At 37.3% G+C, this 21,738-nt stretch overlaps 2 protein-coding genes and 1 non-coding gene across 10 annotated transcripts in view; 2 read left to right on the top strand and 1 right to left on the bottom strand.

Annotated features, from left to right (window-relative positions):
- SLC38A9 (solute carrier family 38 member 9) overlaps positions 1–21,738 on the top strand; it is a 95,822-nt gene that overhangs the window by 64,061 nt on the left and 10,023 nt on the right. For all 8 annotated transcript variants that reach the window (XM_057743380.1, XM_057743376.1, XM_057743402.1 and 5 more), the window contains one exon: positions 14,712–14,818. In XM_057743380.1, the coding sequence (XP_057599363.1) occupies positions 14,712–14,818 (107 nt within the window). The remainder of the gene's footprint in view (positions 1–14,711; positions 14,819–21,738) is intronic.
- Positions 6,211–7,391, bottom strand: LOC130857705 (ras-related protein Rab-27B-like). Its single transcript, XM_057743411.1, has one exon. The coding sequence runs from the start codon at positions 7,359–7,361 to the stop codon at positions 6,705–6,707; it is 657 nt and encodes a 218-aa protein (XP_057599394.1). The 5' UTR covers positions 7,362–7,391; the 3' UTR covers positions 6,211–6,704.
- Positions 12,550–12,680, top strand: LOC130843354 (small nucleolar RNA SNORA18). The gene has a single exon (XR_009050928.1). It is a non-coding gene; the product is annotated as a small nucleolar RNA SNORA18 (small nucleolar RNA).

Here is a 21,738-nt window from a genome sequence, read left to right on the forward strand (position 1 = left end):
TGAACTATTCCTACCAGTATACAAGCCTATTTCTCAATCTAAAAACAAAAACTCATATGACCCCACATTCTTCTCTAGCTATTGTTTCCTTTTCAAGAAAACTCTTTGTAAGAGTTGTCCGTGTTCACTCTCTCCATTTCTCCTTCCGTTTTGCCTTGAACTCACTTCTGTTAGGCTTTTGCTCCTGTCACTCCGCTGACTGACGAACAGTGACTCCATCTTTCCAAACCCAAAGGCCAAATCTCACACCTCTTCTTTTTTTTTTTTAGAACTTTTATTGAGATACAGTTAACATACAGTAAATTGCGTATATTTAGAGTGTACTATTTGGTATCCCGATCTCCCAATTCATTCCCCCGCAACCCTCCCCGCTTTCCCCACTTGGTGTCCATATGTTTGTTCTCTACATCTGTGTCTCTATTTCTGCCTTGCAAACTGGTTGATTTGTATCATTTTTCTAGATTCCACATATATGTCTCACACCTCTTCTTACTCAACCTGTCGGCAGCATGGGGCACATTTGGTCACTCCCTCCATCTTAAAACACTTTCTTTCTTTAACTTCTAAAACCTTATTCTCTCTTGATTCTTCTACATAACTGTTCCTTCTCATATCTCTGACCTCTAAATGGTAGAGTCAGCCAGGGTTTAGTACGCAAACCCCACTTCTCTCTACCTTTAATCTCTACATAATGCCATCTAGTCACCTGGCTTTTTATATTGTCTATATGGTGACTAGTCCCAATTTTTTATCTCTGGCCCAGATCTCTCCACTGAAATCCATACTCATATATCTAACTGCCCCTTCTACATCTCCACTTGGATGTCCATTTTGTGTACTTAATTTACAAAAACCAAATACTGGTTTTCTTCCTCATCCACCTGCTTCCACCAGCCTGCTTAACCTGCCCTTCTCCCAGGCTTCTCATTCTCAGAAAATGGTAGCTCCAGTTTACCACTTGATCAGCCAAACACTGTGGAGTCATACTTGACTGTTCTTTTTTTCCACCCCCCATATCTACACAATCTGCTTTCTACTTTTCAAATAAATTAAGAATCTGACTACTTCTTACCATTTCCACCAAAAAGAACTATGTTAAGCTCCTAATCTCTCAGCCAGATTACTGCAGTAGCCTTATAACTAGTTTCACTGTTTCTACTTTGCCTCCTTCTCCATAGTCTGTTCTACACCTAGCAGATGGACTGGTGTTTTTTAAATACAACCTTCAAAAACCTCTAATGTTTTCCCATCTCATTCAGAATAAAGGCACGTCTTTATCATAGTCCACAGGCCCTGTATGATCTGACTCCTAGCTTCCTCTCTGATTTCATCCCGCATTACTTTCCTACTCATTCAGTCCACTGCAACCACACTGTCTTCCTCTCTGTTCCACAAAAATGCCAAGCACACTCCTAGCTCAGAATCTTTGCACTTAGGATTCCCTGCACATGAGATGTCGTTGTCTTTTCCTCAGGTATCTATATGGTTGGTATTGTTAGAGAGGTCTTCCCTGACTTCCTGCCCACTTCACACCTCCTTCCTGGTCCTTATTTTCTTTAAAGCTCTCATCACTACCAAATCTTATATACAGGTATCCCTGGTTATCTAAGTCTATTAAGTTCCTGATTCTGACTAGTTGGAATACTGAGGTATGTCTGTTATTCTAATCAACTTGGCTTCTGAGTTTCAGATTTTAGAAAGTTGCAGACATTAAGACAACAAGAGACTTACCTAAAAATGTTGCCAAATCTGTTTGGTTCTTGAATTCAGATAGTGAAAAGTTCAGATGGTAGGAAATACCTCTATTTATTTTTTCACCTGTGTATCTGTCTTCCTTAACTAAAATGTTAGCTCTCTAAGAAAAGAAATGGTTTTTTTGTGTGTGTTTTATACTTCTCTATTACTATTATATCCCCAAGGCCTATAATACTTCTGGCAGATAATGAATGCTCAATAAATAATTATTAAATGAGTTAATGTGTTTATAGCTACTCCTTCCCAAATCCCATTAAAACAACAGTAAAAAAAAAAATGTGAAAAACAAACACAGAGACTCTATAGAAGAGACAATAGCAAACAAGAGAGAGCAGTAGATTTTTAGAAGCTAGAAAACTGATACATGATTGGTAACTGACAGCAAAGCAGAGAAAGCTGAAATGTAAGTACCTGTAGAGAGAAGGCCAGTTTGAACTACACAGTCCTTGAAAGCCGGAGTATTTGGAGACATTTGGGTAACTCTGAAAGCAAAGGTAAAGGAGAAGGTCTTAAAATGGGAGAATTCCCTGCAAGTTTTTATCAGGAATAATTAGATATAATCCACCCCCTTTCCCTTTTCAATCTAGCAAGAGGTGGAAGAAACTAAATCAGACACGCTCTGAACTGGGGTTTGCCAAGCACAACAAAAGGGTAGGAATAAGGCTCTGGTCTGAAAACAGGTTGAGCGAAATGGTGAGGCTATACCCCACCTTCTGCCCCTCCAATTCTCTTTTCTTTACTTCTTGGTTCCCAGAACGCTGACAGCATTGGATAATAGAGGATTCTCCTCAGGAGAAACTGATAAGCCCAAGAAGAAAGACCTAGAGCCTCAGATATTTGGGTTCTACCAAAGAAATGGCTGATACCTTGCTTGTATCAGACCATTTAGATGTCCACAAAGTGTGCACTTTTAAATGTAAACAAAGACCACTAGATATTTGTGGAAAACCTCTTACATAAAAATAAAACAAGAAAGATAAGAAAAGGAACTTAAAGGGAAAATAATAACAAAAAAGGGGACAAAAGCAAAATTCCAAAAAATTACATCCTCGAAGTGACAAAAGACAGTGATATACATGAACAATATTTGGATGCCAAGGAAGGAAGGAAAGAAGTGGGAAGTTGATCTTGGAAATAAAAAATTTAATAGAAATTAAGAATTTGAAGAAAATTTGGAAAATAAAATTAACTTCCCCAGAAGACTAGAAATTATGGATGGATGGATGGATGGATGGATGGATGGATGGTTGGAAGGAAGCAAGGGAAAAAAATAGGACAGAAAAGATGAAAAAATAGAGAGTTAATCCAGGTGGTTCAATATCCAGCTGACAGTAGTGCCATGGAGAAGAGAGAAAATGAAGGTGAGGAAATTATCAAAGAAATAATTTAAGAAATTTCCCCAGAACTGAAGAACATGTGTATCTAGATGTAAGGGCCCAAAATGCCCAGCATTGTGAATAAAATCCACACCAAAGCATATCATTATGAAATTTCACAACACCAGAGATAAAGAGAAGAGCTTTCAAGGACGAAGAACAAGTCTGTACAAAAGGTCTGAAATCAAAAAAAAAAAAAAGGTCTGAAATCAGAATAGTATCAGACTTTTTAATTAACAACTCTGAAAGCTGCAAGACAATAGAAGTGTCATCCAATGTCTCAAAATAAATTATTTTAACCTAAAATTCTACATCTCACCATATTGTCGTTTGACAGAGTACAATAAAGGTATTTTCGGAAAGTAAAGTCTCACAAAATTTTACCTTCCGTGCACTCTTTCTCAGGAAAATACTGCAAAGCATGCTCCAGCAAAAAAAAAGTAGGATATCAAGAAATTCTCAGAATGATGGTAAAGGGAGATCCTAGGAAACAGCTGTGCAGCAGGCCTAGCGAGCAACCAGCCCAGAATACAGCAGGTAGACAGATGGCTCCAAGAGGCACTTTTCCGAATAAAAAAGTAAAATGGAAAAGATTATTTGATGCGTTTTATAAAGCAGAGTTTTTCCATTCTTTTGGAGAGTTTGGGGAGGAATCAGTGTTAACTAGAAAATTAGGCAACCATTAGGGAAAAAGTCAATTATTACCTTCAGTAAAACAGGTCAACAAAAGTATTTTTATATAAGAAAGAAAAATGTAATAATAACATTCCATGGCTTAACTATGAATAATATATAACAATCATAAAAATGAAAACTCTGATGTTATAAAATCAAAATTATGATTATACTGGGGGGATAGCACATGGGGAAGTGAGGGGTCATAGTGAGATAAAAATCCTAAGGCCTTCTGGTGGAAAATCAATGGATCATGTCTAAAATTTAAAAGTAAAGGAAAAGGAATATAAGGATATTACTTAAAAGTAAACTAGATTATAAATTTAAGATATGCTAAATAGTTCCAAGAGCTATAATTAGTTGCCTCTGGGAAACGAGATTCAGATTGCGAGGTATGAAGCAAGAGAATGATGGGTTTTGTTAGAAACCTTGTGATTATTTTTTTTAAAGAACTTTTATTGAGATACAGTTAACAGGCAATAAACTGCATATATTTAGAGTGTACAATTTGGTATCCCAATCTCCCAATTCATTCCCCCCCAACCCCCCCTTCCCCACTTGGTGTCCATATGTTTGTTCTCTACATCTGTGTCTCTATTTCTGCCTTGTAAACCGGTTGATTTGTACCATTTTTCTATATTCTGCATATACATGTTAATATACGATATTTGTTTTTCTCCTTCTGACTCACTTCACTCTGTATGACAGTCTCTAGGTCCATCCATGTCTCTACAAATGTCCCAGTTTCATTGCTTTTTACAGCTGAGTAATATTCCATTTTATGTATGTACCACATTTTCTTTATCCATTCATCTGTTGATGGACATTTAGGTTGCTTCCATGTCCTGGCTATTGTAAATAGTGCTGCAGTGAACATTGGAGTGCATGTGTCTTTTTGAATTATGGTGTTCTCTAGGTATTTGCCCAGTAGTGGGATTGCTGGGTCATATGGTAACTCTGTTTTTAGTTTTGCAAGGAACCTCCATACTGTTCTCCATAGTGGCTGTATCAATTTACATTCCCTCCAGCAGTGCAAGAGGGTTCCCTTTTCTCCACACCCTCTCTAGCATTTACTGTTTGTAGATTATCTGATGATGCCCATTCTAACTGGTGTGAGGTGATACCTCATTGTAGTTTTGATTTGCATTTCTCTAATAGTGATGTTGAGCAGCTTTTCATGTGCCCCTTGGCCATCCGTATGTCTTCTTTGGAGAAATGCCTATGTAGGTCTTCTGCCCATTTTTTGACTGGGTTGTTTGAGAAACCTTGTGATACTTACTAACTTTTAACAATTAGTATGCATGCATTTAAGTCTGCAATTAAGATTACATTTTTAAAATGAAGAACTTAAAGGCTTTGAAACTGACTTCAAAAAGAGACTCAGACACTGAGGATTATGGGGAGATTTGCCATTTGATAGCACCATTGTGTTCCTCTGCAACCAGAAAAAAAAATAATATTTTGGGCTTCCCTGGTGGTGCAGTGGTTAAGAATTCGCCTGCCAGTGCAGGGGACGTGGATTTGATCCCTACTCCAGGAAGATCCCACATGCCACAGAGCAACTAAGCCCATGCACCACAACTACTAAGCCTGTGCTCTAGATCCCATGAGCCACAACTGTTGAGCCCACGTGCCACAACTACTGGAGCCCACAAGCCTAGAGCCCATGCTCTGCGACAAGAGAAGCCCCCACAATGAGAAGCCCCGTCACTGCAATGAAGAGTACCCCTGCTCACTGCAACTAGAGGAAGCCTGTGCGCAGCAACAAAGACCCAGTGCAACCAATAAATATAATTAATTAATTAATTAAAAAAATAAAATAATTTTCTAACACATATACTTTAAATAGTTTTTTTATTCACTTTCCATTAGGCGCAAACTACATTTTACCACTCACTGATATTAATAATGCCTCAAAATATAATGGAATTTCTCTCATCTTATTTTTGTGTATGCCTTACTTCGTTTTTTGTGTTTGCTTTTGAACTTTTTATTAAAGTATAACATACATATATAAAAGTGCACAATTCATAAGTGTACAGCTTAATTTTCACAAACTGAACAAACCAGATAACCAGCACCCAGAATCAAAACCAGAAATTACTAGCCCCCCAGAGGTCCCCCTCATGCTCCCTGCCAGTTGCGAGCTCCCTGCAGAGATAACAAATGCTCTAACTTCTAAGCGCAAAGATTAATTTTGTCTGTTTTTCACTGACTATATTTGGAATATACAGTAGGTATTCTTTGGTATCTGGCTTCTTCCATTCAGCATTATATTGTGATATTGAGAGTGTTCTAGTTGTTCCATGTCTTTATCAACACTTCTGTTTTCTTTTTTCATCTAGCCTTGCTGGTGGGTGTGTAGTGGTCCTGTGCTTTTTTTTTTTTTTTTTTTTTGCCACTTAGAACTCTTTATTGTGTATATGCATTTTTAGTTAATATGTTTCCCCCAAGGCAAACCTAAAAGTACAAATCAAATTCTATATAAGAAGTAAATCCAACCTTTTTAGAAAGTCACCTTTCTACATTATCCCTTTAGAAGCCTATTCTTGTCCTCAATGTGACAAGGTGCCTTTGGTTCTAATTGAAAACTCACTGGTATTTCTTCTTGTATACTCTCTTACATACTCATCTTCTTTATAAGAAAAATGAGCTGAGTGTCCATGATGGTATGATGACACTGGGAAATCTGTGATCTCGTTTGGAGGGGCCTCAGGGACAACTGGTCAACTCTTTTGAACACTGTTGACTATTCTGGTTCTTAAAGTAGATTTTCTGACAGAAAAAGAAAGCCATGCCATTATGCATGGTCTACTCATCAGCAATTGTGTGGTTTGTCGCTCTTCTTGGAAGTGATGTTTTCGTGGGGTTCTGGATGATCAGGTCCTAGGGTAAAGTCTAGCAGGCACATTTCTTCTCTGCTGCCTTGTCACCATCCAGCTTCCCAGAGCTGCCGCCATTGACAGTGTCGGGGACTTGGGTCTTCTCTACACACTGTTCCATTCGTTTCATTATTAAGTCCAAAAGGGTTTCCACAGCTTTTTCCACGTTCTGGCCAGTGGCTGCACTTGTTTCAAAATATGGTATGCCGTATTTGTCAGCCAGTTCCTGGGCTTGCCGTTCGTTGACTTCCCTCTGGTCTGGCAGGTCTGCCTTGTGGCCAATTAATACTATATCTGGATTTTCACAATAAGCATTTGCTTGCAGTTGGCTCATCCAGTTTCTGACATTTAAGAAGCTCTGTTGACTGGTGAGGTCAAACATTAATAAGAAACCCATGGCGTCTCTGAAAAACGCAGTGGTGAGACTCCAGAATCGCTCTTGTCCTGCGGTGTCCCAAAGCTGAAGATGCACCTTAAATGCTTTCCCTGTTGACCCATTTGGTCCCTGTGTGTTATAAACCACACGTTTTTCCCGAAAGTCTGTCCCTATTGTTGTGATGAACTTGGGATTGAATTTATTGTCTGTGTATCGATAAAGAAATGTCGTCTTCCCCACGCCTGAAACTCCAAGGCCCAGGAGTTTGATCAGATAATCATAGTCCCCATCGGTCATGGTGATGGTTTTGGTGGGCCTTTTTGCCTTGAAAACCTGTTGGATGTGGCATTTGATGCTCTTTCTCTGGGCTTCCTGTGCCTCATTTAGAGTTCCTGCCGCAGTTGCGCCACTGCAGTCCCTTTGGGGCTCCCTGCTCCGTGGGTGGTCCGTGCGGGTTCCCCTGGGTGTTGGGAAGGGGAATGGTCCCATGCCTGTGGTTGGGACCCATGGTGGTGGGACTGCATCCCCGGGCATCCTTCCCCGCCCGGCGTTCAGCCAGCCCCCTCCCTCTCTGCTCCTGGTCCTGTGCTTTTAGTTTGCATTTCCCTGATGGCTAATGAAGTTAACACCTTTTTATATGTTCATTGGCAATTTGAATTTCCTCTTTTGTCAAATGCCTCTTCAAGTCTTTTGCCTATTTTTCTATTTTTTTTCTTATTGATTTATAGGAGTTCTTTACACTTCCTAAGTACCTGTCCTTTGTCAGATTAATGCATTCAATTATCTTCTCCCCTCTGCTTATTCTGTTCTTAATATGACTTCGCAGAGGAATAAAGTAGGCAGTTTGAGAATGATTGGAGGTTTGGGGCTTCTTTAAATCCACTTTGTGAAGGAATCTGCCTTCTTTAATTTATTACACATTGATCATGGTATGAATGTCTGGGTTCTCTAAAAGGCATATTTTTCATACAAAAACTTGTGCACGAATGCTCATAGCAGCAGTGTTCATAGTAGCCAAAAGGTGGAAACAACCCAAATATCTATCACTGATGAATGGATCAATAAATGTGGTATATCCATACAATGGAATATTATTTGGCAATAGAAACGAGTAAGGTATTGTAGTGATGGTTGTACAACTCTGGGAATATTCTAAAAACTTTTAATTGTACACTTTAAGTGGGTGAAAAGTATATAAATTTTATCTCAATAGAGCTGTTAATCTTAGGTTTTCAAGAAATTTATTCAGAGAGGTTTTGTTAGTTAATTGGAAAAATTTGAATATTCACTGACTCTGATTTGACAAGTTAGAAATAACAGTGGTATCACCTGCCTTAATTAGAGAAGAATCAACTAACAAGTTGCTTCACAAGGCAACTTAGAAATAACAGATGCTGAGTGCTCCAAAAGACAGGAAAGATCAGCTAAATTGAAGAGAGCTTGTTGAAAACTAGTAAATCTTAGCAAAAAGCAAAATCATTCTGAAGAACGGTTTAAAGTAGAATGTTGACTGCTTCCGTGGCTGAGAGTCCTTTATTATGGAAGTAAATGAATGCCTCTGATTATGTGTTACATTGTCCAGAAAGGCATGGTCCACTGCCGTCCGGGAGCTTGCAGTTGAGCAGTAAGACCACTTTGTGAGTTAATGATCACAGTATGAAGATACAGAAGAGACATAGTAGTGTAGAGGAATTGCATGTAAATAAGAATTAGGAATCAGAGAAGGGTTCTAAATAAGAGTATTTAAGGCCAAAAGGAGTTCTTTAAATGAAGAATCGGAGGAAGGGGTTTATGCCAAGTCAGCGCATCAATATAAGTAACAGTTAAAGCCTGAGTAACATGACCCATTTAGGAAATTACAAGAATTTGCATGGCTGAAGTGAAAGAATACTTGTTGGTGGGGACTTCCTAGGCAGCACAGTGGTTAAGAATCTGCCTGCCAATGCAGGGGACACGGGTTCGATCCCTGCTCCGGGAAGATTCCATATGCTGCAGAGCAACTAAGCCTGTGCACCACACTATTGAGCCTGTGCGCCGCAACTACTGAAGCCCACGCGCCTAGAGCCCCTCCTCCACAACAAGAGAAGCCAATGCAATGAGAAGCCTGCACACCACAACGAAGAGTAGCCGCCGCTCGCCGCAACTAGAGAAAGCCCCTGTGCAGCATCAAAGACCCAATGCGGCCAATTAATTAATTAATTAATTACAGAAAAAAGAATACTTGTTGGTGAAGTAATAGGAGATAACAGATAAAGAGGCAAAGCCCAGATCATGAAGAGCCTTCTATTTGAAGCTAAAAATTACTCTCTTGTTAGCTATGAGACCCTCCTTCCCCCTTATTTGGGATTGGATGAACCAAGAGATAGGCTTCTGTGTCCATAGGTGAATAGGGTAGAGGAAGAGGGGTCCTATAATTCCCTGCCTAAAAATAGGATTCATAATGGAGCCGCTACAATCAAATATCAAAAAAGAAAAAAAGAGGTAAGTTGAGGCATCACTCTCTTTGAATCAACAGAATCTGTAGAAAAGCAGTGATAGTGAGAACACTGTTAGAACCTTGGGACATCACTAAAGCATTGCTGAGATGGTAATTCAGAAGTGAGCGATGACTAATCCCGTGTCCAAATCCCATCTCACTGTCTGCTTTCTTAGACAACTTTCACTATCAGTAAGCAGACATCAAAATGGAGTTAGAAGTACGGGGATATGTGTATAAAAACAGATGATTGAACCTGGTGTACCCCCAAAAAAAATAAAAAAAATAAATAAAAAAAAGAAGTACAAGAAGTTTATTGGAGCATTTATGAAAGATAGAGAGTGAGCAGGAGTAGGTGGCTACACGAGACCACATTGTAGCTCACATTCGAAAAGGAGAAAAGAAAAGGAGGATTGGGTAGGAATAAATTAAGAAGGTCTTAGCTAACCCAGTGTGAAGCTCTGTCAAAGACTGCCTGCAGAGGAGTCCAGGGTGGGGCAGAAGTGGTCAGGCCCTAGCACTCTGCTTTGCTCAGTCATTGGCTGCCCAGGGAGAGCACAGCCCAAAGAGGCTTCAGCTGGAGGTTTTCTGCTCACTGCATTCCTTGCATCAGGTTCTCACTTGAAAGGATATCAGAGTAGTACATTTACATGGCTGCCACAGTGAAGTTTTATAGTATTTTAACATAAATTTGGCATGTTAATGTTATTCCTGGTTATGGCCTAGGAATAACTAACAACATTTAACAATATGTATGCTTATTTTATTATTGTGAATGGAATGCTTTAATTTCTCTTTACCTCCTCTAATCAGTTATAGGTATATAAGAAAGATGTTGATTTCATAAATGTATATTTATTTATATAAAATTTTCTTTCTAGCTTCCTTACTTTGAACTCTTTTCTTCCCCAGCTTTATTGAGATATAATTAACATATAACATTGTATAAGTTTAAGGTGTACAATGTGTTTATTTGATGCACTTCTATATTGCAAAATGATCATCACCATAGCACTACATAACATCTCCATCACATAATTACCATTCCTTTTTTGTGGTGAGAACATTTAAGATTTACTTTCTTAGCAACTTTCAAGTAATACAGTATTATTAACTGTGATCATCATGCTGTACATTAGCTCCCCAGAACTTACTCATTTTATAACTGAAGCTTATACTCTTCCACCAGCACCTCCCCAGCCTCTGATAACCAGGATTCTGATCTCTGTTTCTATGAATTCAACTTTTTTAGATTCCACATATAAATGATATCATACACTATTTGTCTTTTTCTGTCTGACTTATTTCACTTAGCATAATGCCCTCAAGGTCCACTCATGTCACAAATGGCAAGATTTCCTTCTTTCTCGTGGCTGGATAATATTTCATTGTATATATTTACCACACCTTAATCCATTCATCTGTTGATAGACTTGGGTTTTTTTCTATATCCTGGCTACTGTAAATAATGCAGCAGTGAACATAGTGCAGATATCTCTTCAAGATATTCCTTAGGATATATACCCAGAAGTGGGTTGCTGGGTCATATGGTAGTTCTATTTAAAATTTTTTGAGCAACGACCATACCGTTCTCCATAGTGGATGCTCCAATTTACGTTCCCACCAACAATGCGCAAGGGTTCCCTTTTCTCCATATACGTTCTGCTAGAGCAAGCACTATCATTGTTTTTGATTTGCACTCCCCTGGTAATTAGTGATACTGATCACCTTTACATGAACCTGTTGGCCATTTGCATGTCTTCTTTGAATAACAGTCTATAGGCACACCTCTGGCTAGGACTTCCACTGCTGTGTTGAATAAAAATGGCAAGAGTGGGCATCCTTGTCTTATTCCTGATCTCGGAAGAAAAGTTTTCAGCTTTTCACCATTGAATGTGATGTTAGCTCTGGGTTTGTCATATATGGCCTTTATTATGTTGAGGTACATTCCCTCCATACCCAGTTTGTTGAGAGTTTTTACCATAAATTGGTGTTGAATATTGTAAAATGTTTTTTCTGCGTCTATTGAGATGATCATTTGATTTTTATTCTTCATTTTGTTAACGTGGTATATCACATTGATTGATTTGTACACTTTGAACCATACTTGCATCCCTGGAATAAATCTCACGTGATAATGGTGTGTAATCCTTTTAATGTATTGTTTAATTTGGGTTGCTGATATTTTGTTGAGAATTTTTGTGTCTGTGTTCCTCAGGTACATTGGCCTATAATTTTCTCTTCTTGTATGTCTTTGTCTGACTTTGGTATCAGGGTAATTCTGGCTTTGTAAAATGAGTTTGGAAGTGTTTGTTCCTCTTTTATTTTTTGGAAGAGTTTGAGAAGGATTGGTATTAATTCTTCTTTGAATGTTTGGTGGAATTCACAGCAAAGCCATCTGGTCCTGGGCTTTTGTTTCTCGGGAGGTTTTTGATTATGGATTCAATCTCTGGTCTCTTCAGATTTTCTGTATTTTCATGATTCAGCCTTGGTAGGTTGCATGTTTCTAGGAGTTTATCCATTTCTTCCAGATTGCCCAGTTTGTTCTTATATAATTGTTCACAGTAGCCTCTTATGATCCTTTGTAATACTTCTGTTCTATCAGTTGTGACGTCTCCTCTTTCACTTATAATTTTATTTATTTGAGTCCTCTTTTTTTTTCTTGGTTAATCTAACTAAAGGTCTGTCTGTTTTATCTTTCAAAAAAAGCCAGCTCTTTGTTTCATTGATCTTTTCTATTGTCTTTTTAGTCTCTATTTCATTGATTTCCACTCTGATTTTTGTTATTTATCTTCCTTCTATTAACTTTGGGATACATTTGTTCTTCTTTTTCTTGTTTCTGTAAGTGTAAAGTTAGACCGTTTGAGATTTTTCTTATTTCTTGAGGTAGGCCTGTCATGTATAAATCATCTTCCCCCAAATTGGGGCTCTATTTAATTATATAAATATAATGCTAACTGTTGAACTGAAGCAATCATTCTTTTTCTTGTTAAGACTAAGTATCCTTCTGTTGAGATCTATCCTGATGGGGCTTTTTCTGTAAACTTACATTGTTGGAAGCATCTCATAGAGTAACTATGTGATTTCCTTTACTCATAGAACTTCGTGTTAGATCAGTGGGAAAAAACTACTAGACAGAGCTGCTGAATAAACTATGAAAAACCTAACAGTCAAACTTTTTTTATCTTAGGTATTGGCACATCCCAACGATTTGTACTGTTCTAGGGTGTGATAGCTTAGAAGTGAATATGATTTGAACTTAGTGCATGTTTAGAGGGTGTCTAAAATTCAGAACCAGGCAGATCCATCTCCTGACCCTAAACATGGTCCTAAAGTAAATTGCTTGAGGAAATTGAATCCCAAAGATTATACAGGTGGGGAATTTTGAAGTGTGTCCATATTCCACTGGAGATCAAAGAAACCCAACTAAAAGAATTGTGGACTGACTGACATGACAACTGTGGATTGAGCAAAACTTCTTTTTGAAAGGGCGCACTTATCTTGAAGATTATGACTTTGGAGGAACTAAGGTGGTTGGCATTGGAAAGAATCAGAACATGTGAAATTCCTTTAAAATTTATTGACAAATAATTTTGCCTATGCTACAACATAATTTTTTTAAAAAGATATCTTTACAGGTTTTTTTTGTTGTTTACATACACACACTTTTTAAAATAAAAGTAAAATTGTACTACACATGCTATTTGAATCATGAACATTTGCCATAGCATAAAATCTTTCTCCAGAACATAATTCTTGCATAATGTATACCACTGGGCATAAATGGTGAAACTGTGTCATAGTTTAACCATCCCCTTCTATGTAAATTATTTCCAGTATTTTTAAGCAATGCTTTTTAGATTAGCCATTGAAGAATATTAAATGACAAATTCTCCCTTCCTTGATTACTTTTGTATTTTTCTGGCAAATTCAAGTAATAGAAGAGGAAGGACTTTAGAGTCAGACAAACCCTGAATATTTTTTTATTGAGGTATAGTTGATTTACAATATTATATTAGTTTCAGGTGTACAGTGTAGTGATTCAATATATTTGTACTCCATTTAAAGTTATTACAAAATAACGATTATATTTCCCTGTACTGTACAATATATCCTCATTGCTTATTTACTTTATACATAGTAGTTTGTATCTCTTGATTTCATACCCCTATCTTGCCCCTCCTCCCTTTCTTCTGCCCACTGGTTCACCACTAGTTTGTTCTCTATATCTGTGAGTCTGTTTCTGTTTTGTTCTATTCATTTGTTTTATCTTTTAGAGTCCATGTATAAGTGATAACATACACTATTTGTCTTTCCCTGTCTGACTTATTTCACTAAGCATAATACTCTCTAGGTTCATCCATGTTGCTGCAAATGGCAGAATTTCATTCTTTTTTATGGCTGAGTAATAGTCTATTGTATATATATACACCATATCATCTTTATCATTCATCGGTTGATGGACACTTAGATTGTTTCCATATCTTAGCTATTGTAAATAATGCTGCTATGAACATTAGGGTGCATTATCTTTTCAAATTAGTGTTTTCATTTTTTTCAGTAAATATCCAGCAATGGAATTGCTGGCTCATATGGTAGTTCTATTTTTAGTTTTCCATTGACTGCACCAATTTACATTCCCACCAACAGTGTACTAGGTTTCCCTTTTCTCCACATCCTCGCCAACATTTGTTATTTATAGATTTTTTTGTTGACAGCCATTTTGTGCGATGTGAGGTGATAGCTCATTGTGCTTTTGATTTGCACTTCTCTGATGATTAGCAATGTAGATCATTTTTTCATGTGCCTATTGGCCATTTGTGTATCTTCTTTGGAAAAATGTATATTCAGGTCTTCTGCCCATTTTGATCAGACAGACCCTGAATTTGATCTTGCTCTGCCACATACTAGTTGTATGACCTCAAACAGAAATAACTGATATAAAGTAGCTTCACAGAGTACTCATTTCTTGATTCCTTTTCTTTCCCTTTTCAAGTATTTGCTAGTATAATGTTAACCTTGAGGAACTTTGTAAAGACATTTTAATATTGTTATTCTCTAGACAAAACAGAGACAACTGATTTTTAATAATCAACTTTCGGCTACTAATATTCATTTTTCAATTATCAGCTTTAATTGTGTTTTTTTTTTCCCCTCTCTTTTTCTTCTAGAGATAAGATTTCAGTTTCCACAGCTGACTGGGGTACTTACCCTTGCTTTCTTTATTCATAATTGTATTATCACACTCTTGAAGAACAACAAGAACCAAGAAAACAATGTGAGTAATTACCTGAGGATTGACTTATGTTATCAGATCTTAATTTTTAAATTTAAACCACAAAACAGTGGTCAGCAAACTTCTTCTGTAAAGGTTCGGGTGGTTAATATTTTAGGTCTTGCAGGCCATGTGGTTACAACTACCCAGCTCTGCTATTGTGGCATGAAAGTAACCGTAGATAATATGTAAACAAGTGGGTGATGGCTGTGTTGCAAGAAGATTTTATTTACAAAAACAGACAGTGGTCTGGATTTCACCCATTGGCCATAGTTTGCTGTAGAACAGTCACTTTAAAAAAAAAATGTATAGCTAATAGTCAACAGTGGTGATAAGATCTTTAAAAATACCCAAGTGAGCTAAAAGAAGACAGGAAAAAGGAAACAAAGAATATATGGGACAAATAGAAAATAAATAGAAAGATAGTAGATTCAAACCCAGTAGTATTGATAATTACATTAAAAATGGTCTAAATATTACCATTGAAAGACACAGATTGTCGGTCTGATTAAAAAACAAAACCTAACTATATGCTATATACAAGAAATTTCCTTATTTCTTTCTTTCTTTATTTATTGACTGTATTGGGTCTTCATTGCTGCTCACAGGCTTTCTCTAGTTGCGGCCAGCGGGGGCTACTCTTCATTGTGGTGTGCAGGCTCCTCATTGCAGTGGCTTCTCCTGTTGTGAAGCACAGGCTCTAGGCCTGTGGACTTCAGTAGTTGCAGCACACAGGCTCAATAGTTGTGGCTCACGGGTTCTAGAGCACAGGCCCAATAGTTGTGGCACATGGGCTTAGTTGCTCTGCGGCATGTGGATCTTCCTGGAGCAGGGATCGAACCCGTGTCCCCTGCATTGGCAGGCAGATTCTTAACCACTGTGCCACCTAGGAAGTCCCAAGAAATTTACTTTAAATATAAAGATATACCATGCAGACACTAAACATAAGAAAGGTGGAGAGGCTGTTTTAATATCAAAGTAGACTTCAGAACAAGGAGTATTGCCAGAGATAAAGAAGAACATTATATGATGATCTTTAAGGATCAATTCATCAAGAGGACATAAGAACCCTAAAATGTATGCACCCAGTGACAGAGTTTCCAAGTAAATGAAACAGCAACTGTCAAAACTGCAAGAAGTAGACAAATCCACAATTATAATTAGAGCTTTCATTTCCCCCCCGTTAATAATTGATAAAACAAATAGAAAATGAGTAAGGATATAGACAACATGAAAAACACTATCAACCTACTTGATCTAATTGGCATTTATAAAAGTCTTCTCTCAAACAACAGCAGAATGTACATTCTTTTCAAATGCATGTGAAACATTTACCAAGATAGAACATATGCTGAGTCACTGAACAAATCACAATAAATTTGAAAGGGCTGAAATCATACCAAGTATGTTCTTTGACCACAGTGAAGTTAGGAATCAACAACAGAAAGAAATTTGGGGAATTGACAAATATGATAAACAACATTCTCCTCAGTAACTAATGAGTCAAGGAAGAAAGCACAAGAAAAATTAGAAAAGTACTTTGAGATTACTGAAAATGAAGACACAACATACCAAAATATGTGGGATGCAGCTAAAACAGTGTTCAGAGGGAAACTTATAGCTGTAAGCACCTACATTAAAAAAGAAGGTCTCAAATCAGTAACCTAACCTTCTACGTTAAGACACTGGAAAAAGAAGAGCAAACTAAACCCAAAGGAAGCAAATTTTAACCAGTTACCTGTGGCCTTGTGTGTAGAATTTGAATTCAATTTGATAGCTTCTAACCATGTAAACAAAAATGATAAAATTCTAACAGGAGTCTATACAATTGTTACTGACATACATAGAAAAGAAGGGTTCACTGTGCCTGGGGATTCTGAGAAGGCTTTAAGTAATGTTTGGCAGAGTCATTTTGAAGGCCTTTCTAAGTAGAAGGAAGTCAGGACTCAAATTAGGGCAAGAAAAGGCAGAAGTAGAGACGTAGATGTAGAGAACACACATGGACACCAAGCGGGGAAAGCAGCAGTGGGGGTGGCCAGCGGGGGGGGGGGGGGGGGATGAACTGGGAGATTGGGATTGCCATGTATACATCACTAATAAGAAAAAAATATCAAATTGTACACGTTCAATATATGCAGCTTATTGTATGTCAATTGTATCTCAATAAAAGTTCTTAAAAAAAAGAGAGAAAAAATTTAGGGCAAGAATATAAGCCAGGCTCTTCCATTTTCATCTTTATTGTTACCTGGTTATATACATCTGGCATATTCCTGTGTGAGTGATGTTGGGATTGAGTAAATCTTGATTCTCCAAACTTCCTAACTTGGTGATCTTCAAATTTTGTTTTCTTTGTGTATAAAAATAGCCTTATTTGATGCCTATCTCAGGTTTTTAATCATAATTAAATATATAAAATAGGAAAAGGGTTTAACATGCCCTGGTGTATAGTAGGGGCTAGACATTTTTAGCTTTTCTACCTCTCTTACCCTCGCTTTCCTGACATTTACAAGCTGTGGATCTTTCTGTTCACAGGAGAGACTATCCTTCAGATTTTTTCTAGTGCCTTTAAATTTTTTTTGTGATGAGAACATATTAAGTCTTCTGTAAGATTTCTTCCTATGATATTAATGTTAGAGTGTCAGAAAATTAAATAACTGAACCACATCAAATCTTTCTTTCTCTCTTCTCTCATCACTGCAGTAGATTTTAATGTTAAAAGTGGCTTTTTACCAAGGGTTCATGGTGATACAAGAAAGGCATGTGCAAAATGTTGCTTCAGTGTTTCATAAGAACCGTAATTGCGTTATTCTTTGTTAAATTGCTCAATGTCCTTTATACAAAGACTGTGGAGAGAAAATTTTCTGTGTTCAAGGCGAGGAAAAAGTTTCTCTTAATAAACTCAGTATTTGACAATAAGGGTCATATAACTATTCTTGTTTCTATTTTTGCTTTGACTTTTGGAAAACTTAAATATTAAGTTCTCTTATTTTCTATAACTTTTCTTAGGCAAATGTATTTTTAGAGTTTTTATCTTTCCCCGTATCCCTCACACTTTAGATACCGTTTTTATTTTGGAAATGTTTAGGCTTACTGTATTTTTGTCATAAATAGTTTTAAATCTTTTGAGGGAATAGGAAGAAAATTTTACTTATTCTAAGTAAACATTTGGAACTTTGCGGTATAGAGGGAAAATTGAGGATATACCTTTGGCCTTTAGTTTTAAGTCCCTCTCTCCTCCACAAATTTCCTGACTCATTGCCACTTGAACTAAGCTGCCTACCACAAGTTTTAGGAAGTTTAGAGATACTTGGAAAGTATCTATTTTATCTTCACAGGAAATAATGTATATCATTAACAGTGTATACCTTTGTGTCAGCCAATTACCTATCTATCCTAATCACCTATGCCAGCTTAAGCCAAGTCCCACAGAAACCCACCTTGTCAAGTTGGATTCTCATGTATATTGCGTCGTTCTATCCATAAGGCTGTGTTTTTCAAACTTTACCACCATTAAAGTCCCCTTAATGACAAAGAAATAATGTATGTCAACACCTGTATACCTGGGGATCTGGGGTAAGGAACACCATGTCAGTGAACTCTCATATTTCATCTTAAACACTCATGCATATTTTTATTGTGCTTGTAATTAGTTTGTCTTACTAGAAAACAATTTTAAAATAATGAGTTAAATTACAGGCAGACTTCACTTTGTGCAGTTACCATACACTTAAATTTCAGTTACCATGGCTTAGTTACGTTATATCAGTACCCCCTAACAACATGGTTCAAATTTAGGTTACCACAGGATTTGAACTATGAGTACTTGCATAAAGCAGTAGGTACCAGCCCTTCAGTTCATAAATCACTCCATAAATAACAGATGCACAACATGATTCGTTGCCAGTCACACCACTTCTTTCCAAGTCTGTCAGAGATTGGTTACTGCCCATCTGTTATTCACTTTACACCCAAGCGGCAAAGCAGATAGTTCAGTTGCCTCCCTGTCACCAGGTGGTAGACCCACATTATATTTTACAAAAATGGAGAATGAAGAGGAAATTGGCAAACAAACACAAAAGTGCAACAATGAAAAAAAAAGTAATAATGCTGGAAATGAAATTTGAATCAAACATATTTGACTGTGGAAATGTTGACACTGCTGCCATTGAAGAGACTCTAGGGATGCAGCCAGAGGCACTTAGGGAAGGTGAGCTTATCAGCATGAATGAGGAAAGTGGCTGTGATGAAAAGGATGATGATGTCCCAGAGGAAGTGACTCTATCAAAAAACTTCACATTGAAAGAATTCTTAGCAATACTTCACAACATTGAAAGCACAAAAAAATGAAATGTTGGAAGTTGATGCAGACTTAGAAGAAAGGAATATGTCAGTTAACCAAGGCATAGAAAAGAAGCTTCTTCTATATGTACCATGAGAGAGAGGAAGCGTCATGGAACAATCATAATGTTTCCCATTGATTATAATGATGGCACTGCATGGTCATTTTTTTTTTAACAACCATTAATCTATTAAAATAGTTGATATAAGCATCTGCAATGGTGATTTCAGCTGCTCAGTACGGATGGAAGTAACCTGCTTAATCTCTGAAAGGCTGTGCAAGTCAGTGAATCACTTATGGATCCTCGTCTGGAACCAACTTTGGAAAATCTTAGAGTCTCAGAACCTTCACCTCAAGGAGTTTTTCTTGTAGTGACTCCCAGAGTTGTGGTTGGCATCCGAACTGTCCTTTCGCTTTTAGATTCTTTTCCTTTGTGCCTCTGAGCCCGTCAGCACACCCTTGGCGTAATTCTCCCTAGGTGAGGTGTTGGGGGGTCTTCCCAGTATCTGCAAGCCTTGGCTGCAGCCTGACTGAGCTGTTCCCGGGTGAGAGTGAACAGCAGTGAGGCAGGAGCAGGCCGACCCCGGCTGCTGCCGCTGTGAGGGCATCTTCCTCAGAGACGTGTCCAGGCACTTCCACAGCCTCACACTCACATGAAGAGACAGGATTGTCTTATACTTAACTTTGCTGCTGAAAATTCTTAAGTGGAATAGCTTTTCTGGAAATCCACACCAGGTTATCTGAAGGTGTGCATTCCTCAGTGTGGGAAGCTCAGGACTGGATAAAAGGGATGAATGTTTCTGTTCATGGTCCCCGAAGGTCATGGGAAGAGTCCTTGCCTGCCTTTTGTGCTAAACCACTCAATGGGCCTTGAAATCTGTATTCCATATGTAAATACCATAAAACGAGTTCTTGTTTCTACTGAGTTTTGAGACTAGCGTTTTGTAGAACTAATATGTGAGGTTCAGCTAATAAAATTTGACTCAACTTTTGTCACTTGTGGAAAATATTTTTTTAAAGGCTTAAAAATAAAAGTTTAAATGGGTGATGTCTTCTTACTGTCTTAATTGGTTGAAACTAGTGTATGAAATGTGGCCCAGCTTTCAAAAAAGTCAGTTATACTTCATGTTAATGTCTAAAAATATTAATAATTACTAATGGTAAAGCTAATATTTATGAAGCACTATGTGCCAGCAAAATTCTAAACACTTTAAACACTTGTACATATGTATAGCCTCCTTTTGATTATACTTATATATTGCATAAATTAAGCTAAATGGGTACTGTATTCTGAGAAAAACTTTGTCATTTGACTTATTTAATGATTGTACTTTTAAGCAGGTTTCGGTAAGTAATTTGACTCATAGAAGTTTTGTTAGTATCATGATACACTATTTTCTTGAGATTCAAGTCAGAAAATGTGAAGCTTGTCAGGAACTCTGAATTCTTAATGTTGATATTGGGTTAGTAATCCAGAGATCATTTTTAAAAAAGTTTGAAAATAGAAAAGAAGACATATGAATAGAAAAGGCCTCATTCTCTTCTATATAAGCTATAGTTGTATGTGGATCTAAAGACATTTGTGATGGAGAACACTGAGGCTCAAATTTTCCAGGTTTTCCAAATTTGACTTAATTTCATGGGTTTTTTTTTTCACTAAACATAATTTCTTATGTGTATATCGAAATGAGATATAATTTCCATTCTTTAGTAAGGCATACCTTACCAAAGAAAAAAAGTTGCAGACTTGAAGATCATCCAACTCATTTCTTATCATCAGATTAGATGTCCTCTCTAACCATCCTGGATACGGTATTTCCTCACCATGTTTGAATTTCCTCATTATGTTTCAATCAGAATCTATACCGTGCTTTTTTTGTTTTGTTTTGCCTATCTTTGTTTAGTTTTATACCCTGCCTACTTCTTTCAAAACTATTTGAGATGCCTTATATCTTAATTTATTATTTACTTTTTGCTTCTTATGCATCTGTGTAGTTTACTTAACTATATACATCAGTGGAAGTTTTTATGTAAATGTTTGGGGCAGGTCTGTCATTTTCTTAGTAAATGCTCCACTGGATAGTATTTTCACTATGAACAATACGTGGAACAGATAGATTATAAAACATATTTGAGAAACAGAGTGTGCTCCCAGCCCCACTTGGGCCCCAGCTGTCATTCTTCCTGTCATTAGTTCTCTACTGCCAGCCCTGCCAGCCACTGCTTATTTGTGAGGCGGAGTAAGTTACCTCATTAATGTATAGGATTCTTGACGCGTTATCAGTGCATATGGTCACTTGTGCCTGTTTTTAAATATATATTTTTACTTTAAGCCTCATTCTCTAAAAGATGGGTTTGTTTGGTTTTTTTTACACCATTTTCCATTAAATAGGCTTTTAAGAGGCCATATCTCCAGGCCTAGAATAGTGATGGCTTGTGTTCAAGCCAGAGAATAGCAAAGCCCACATGTGTGCATGCTATTCATAGGTGGCATGTTTCCCGGAATCGTGCTAAATCTCAGCTGCTTTTATATTGAAACATCATTTCTGTTCATTAGAGTATTTTCAGATGAAAACAGATATGT

Source organism: Hippopotamus amphibius, chromosome 1, assembly GCF_030028045.1.
Source record: "Hippopotamus amphibius kiboko isolate mHipAmp2 chromosome 1, mHipAmp2.hap2, whole genome shotgun sequence".
Taxonomy (NCBI): Eukaryota; Metazoa; Chordata; class Mammalia; order Artiodactyla; family Hippopotamidae; genus Hippopotamus; species Hippopotamus amphibius.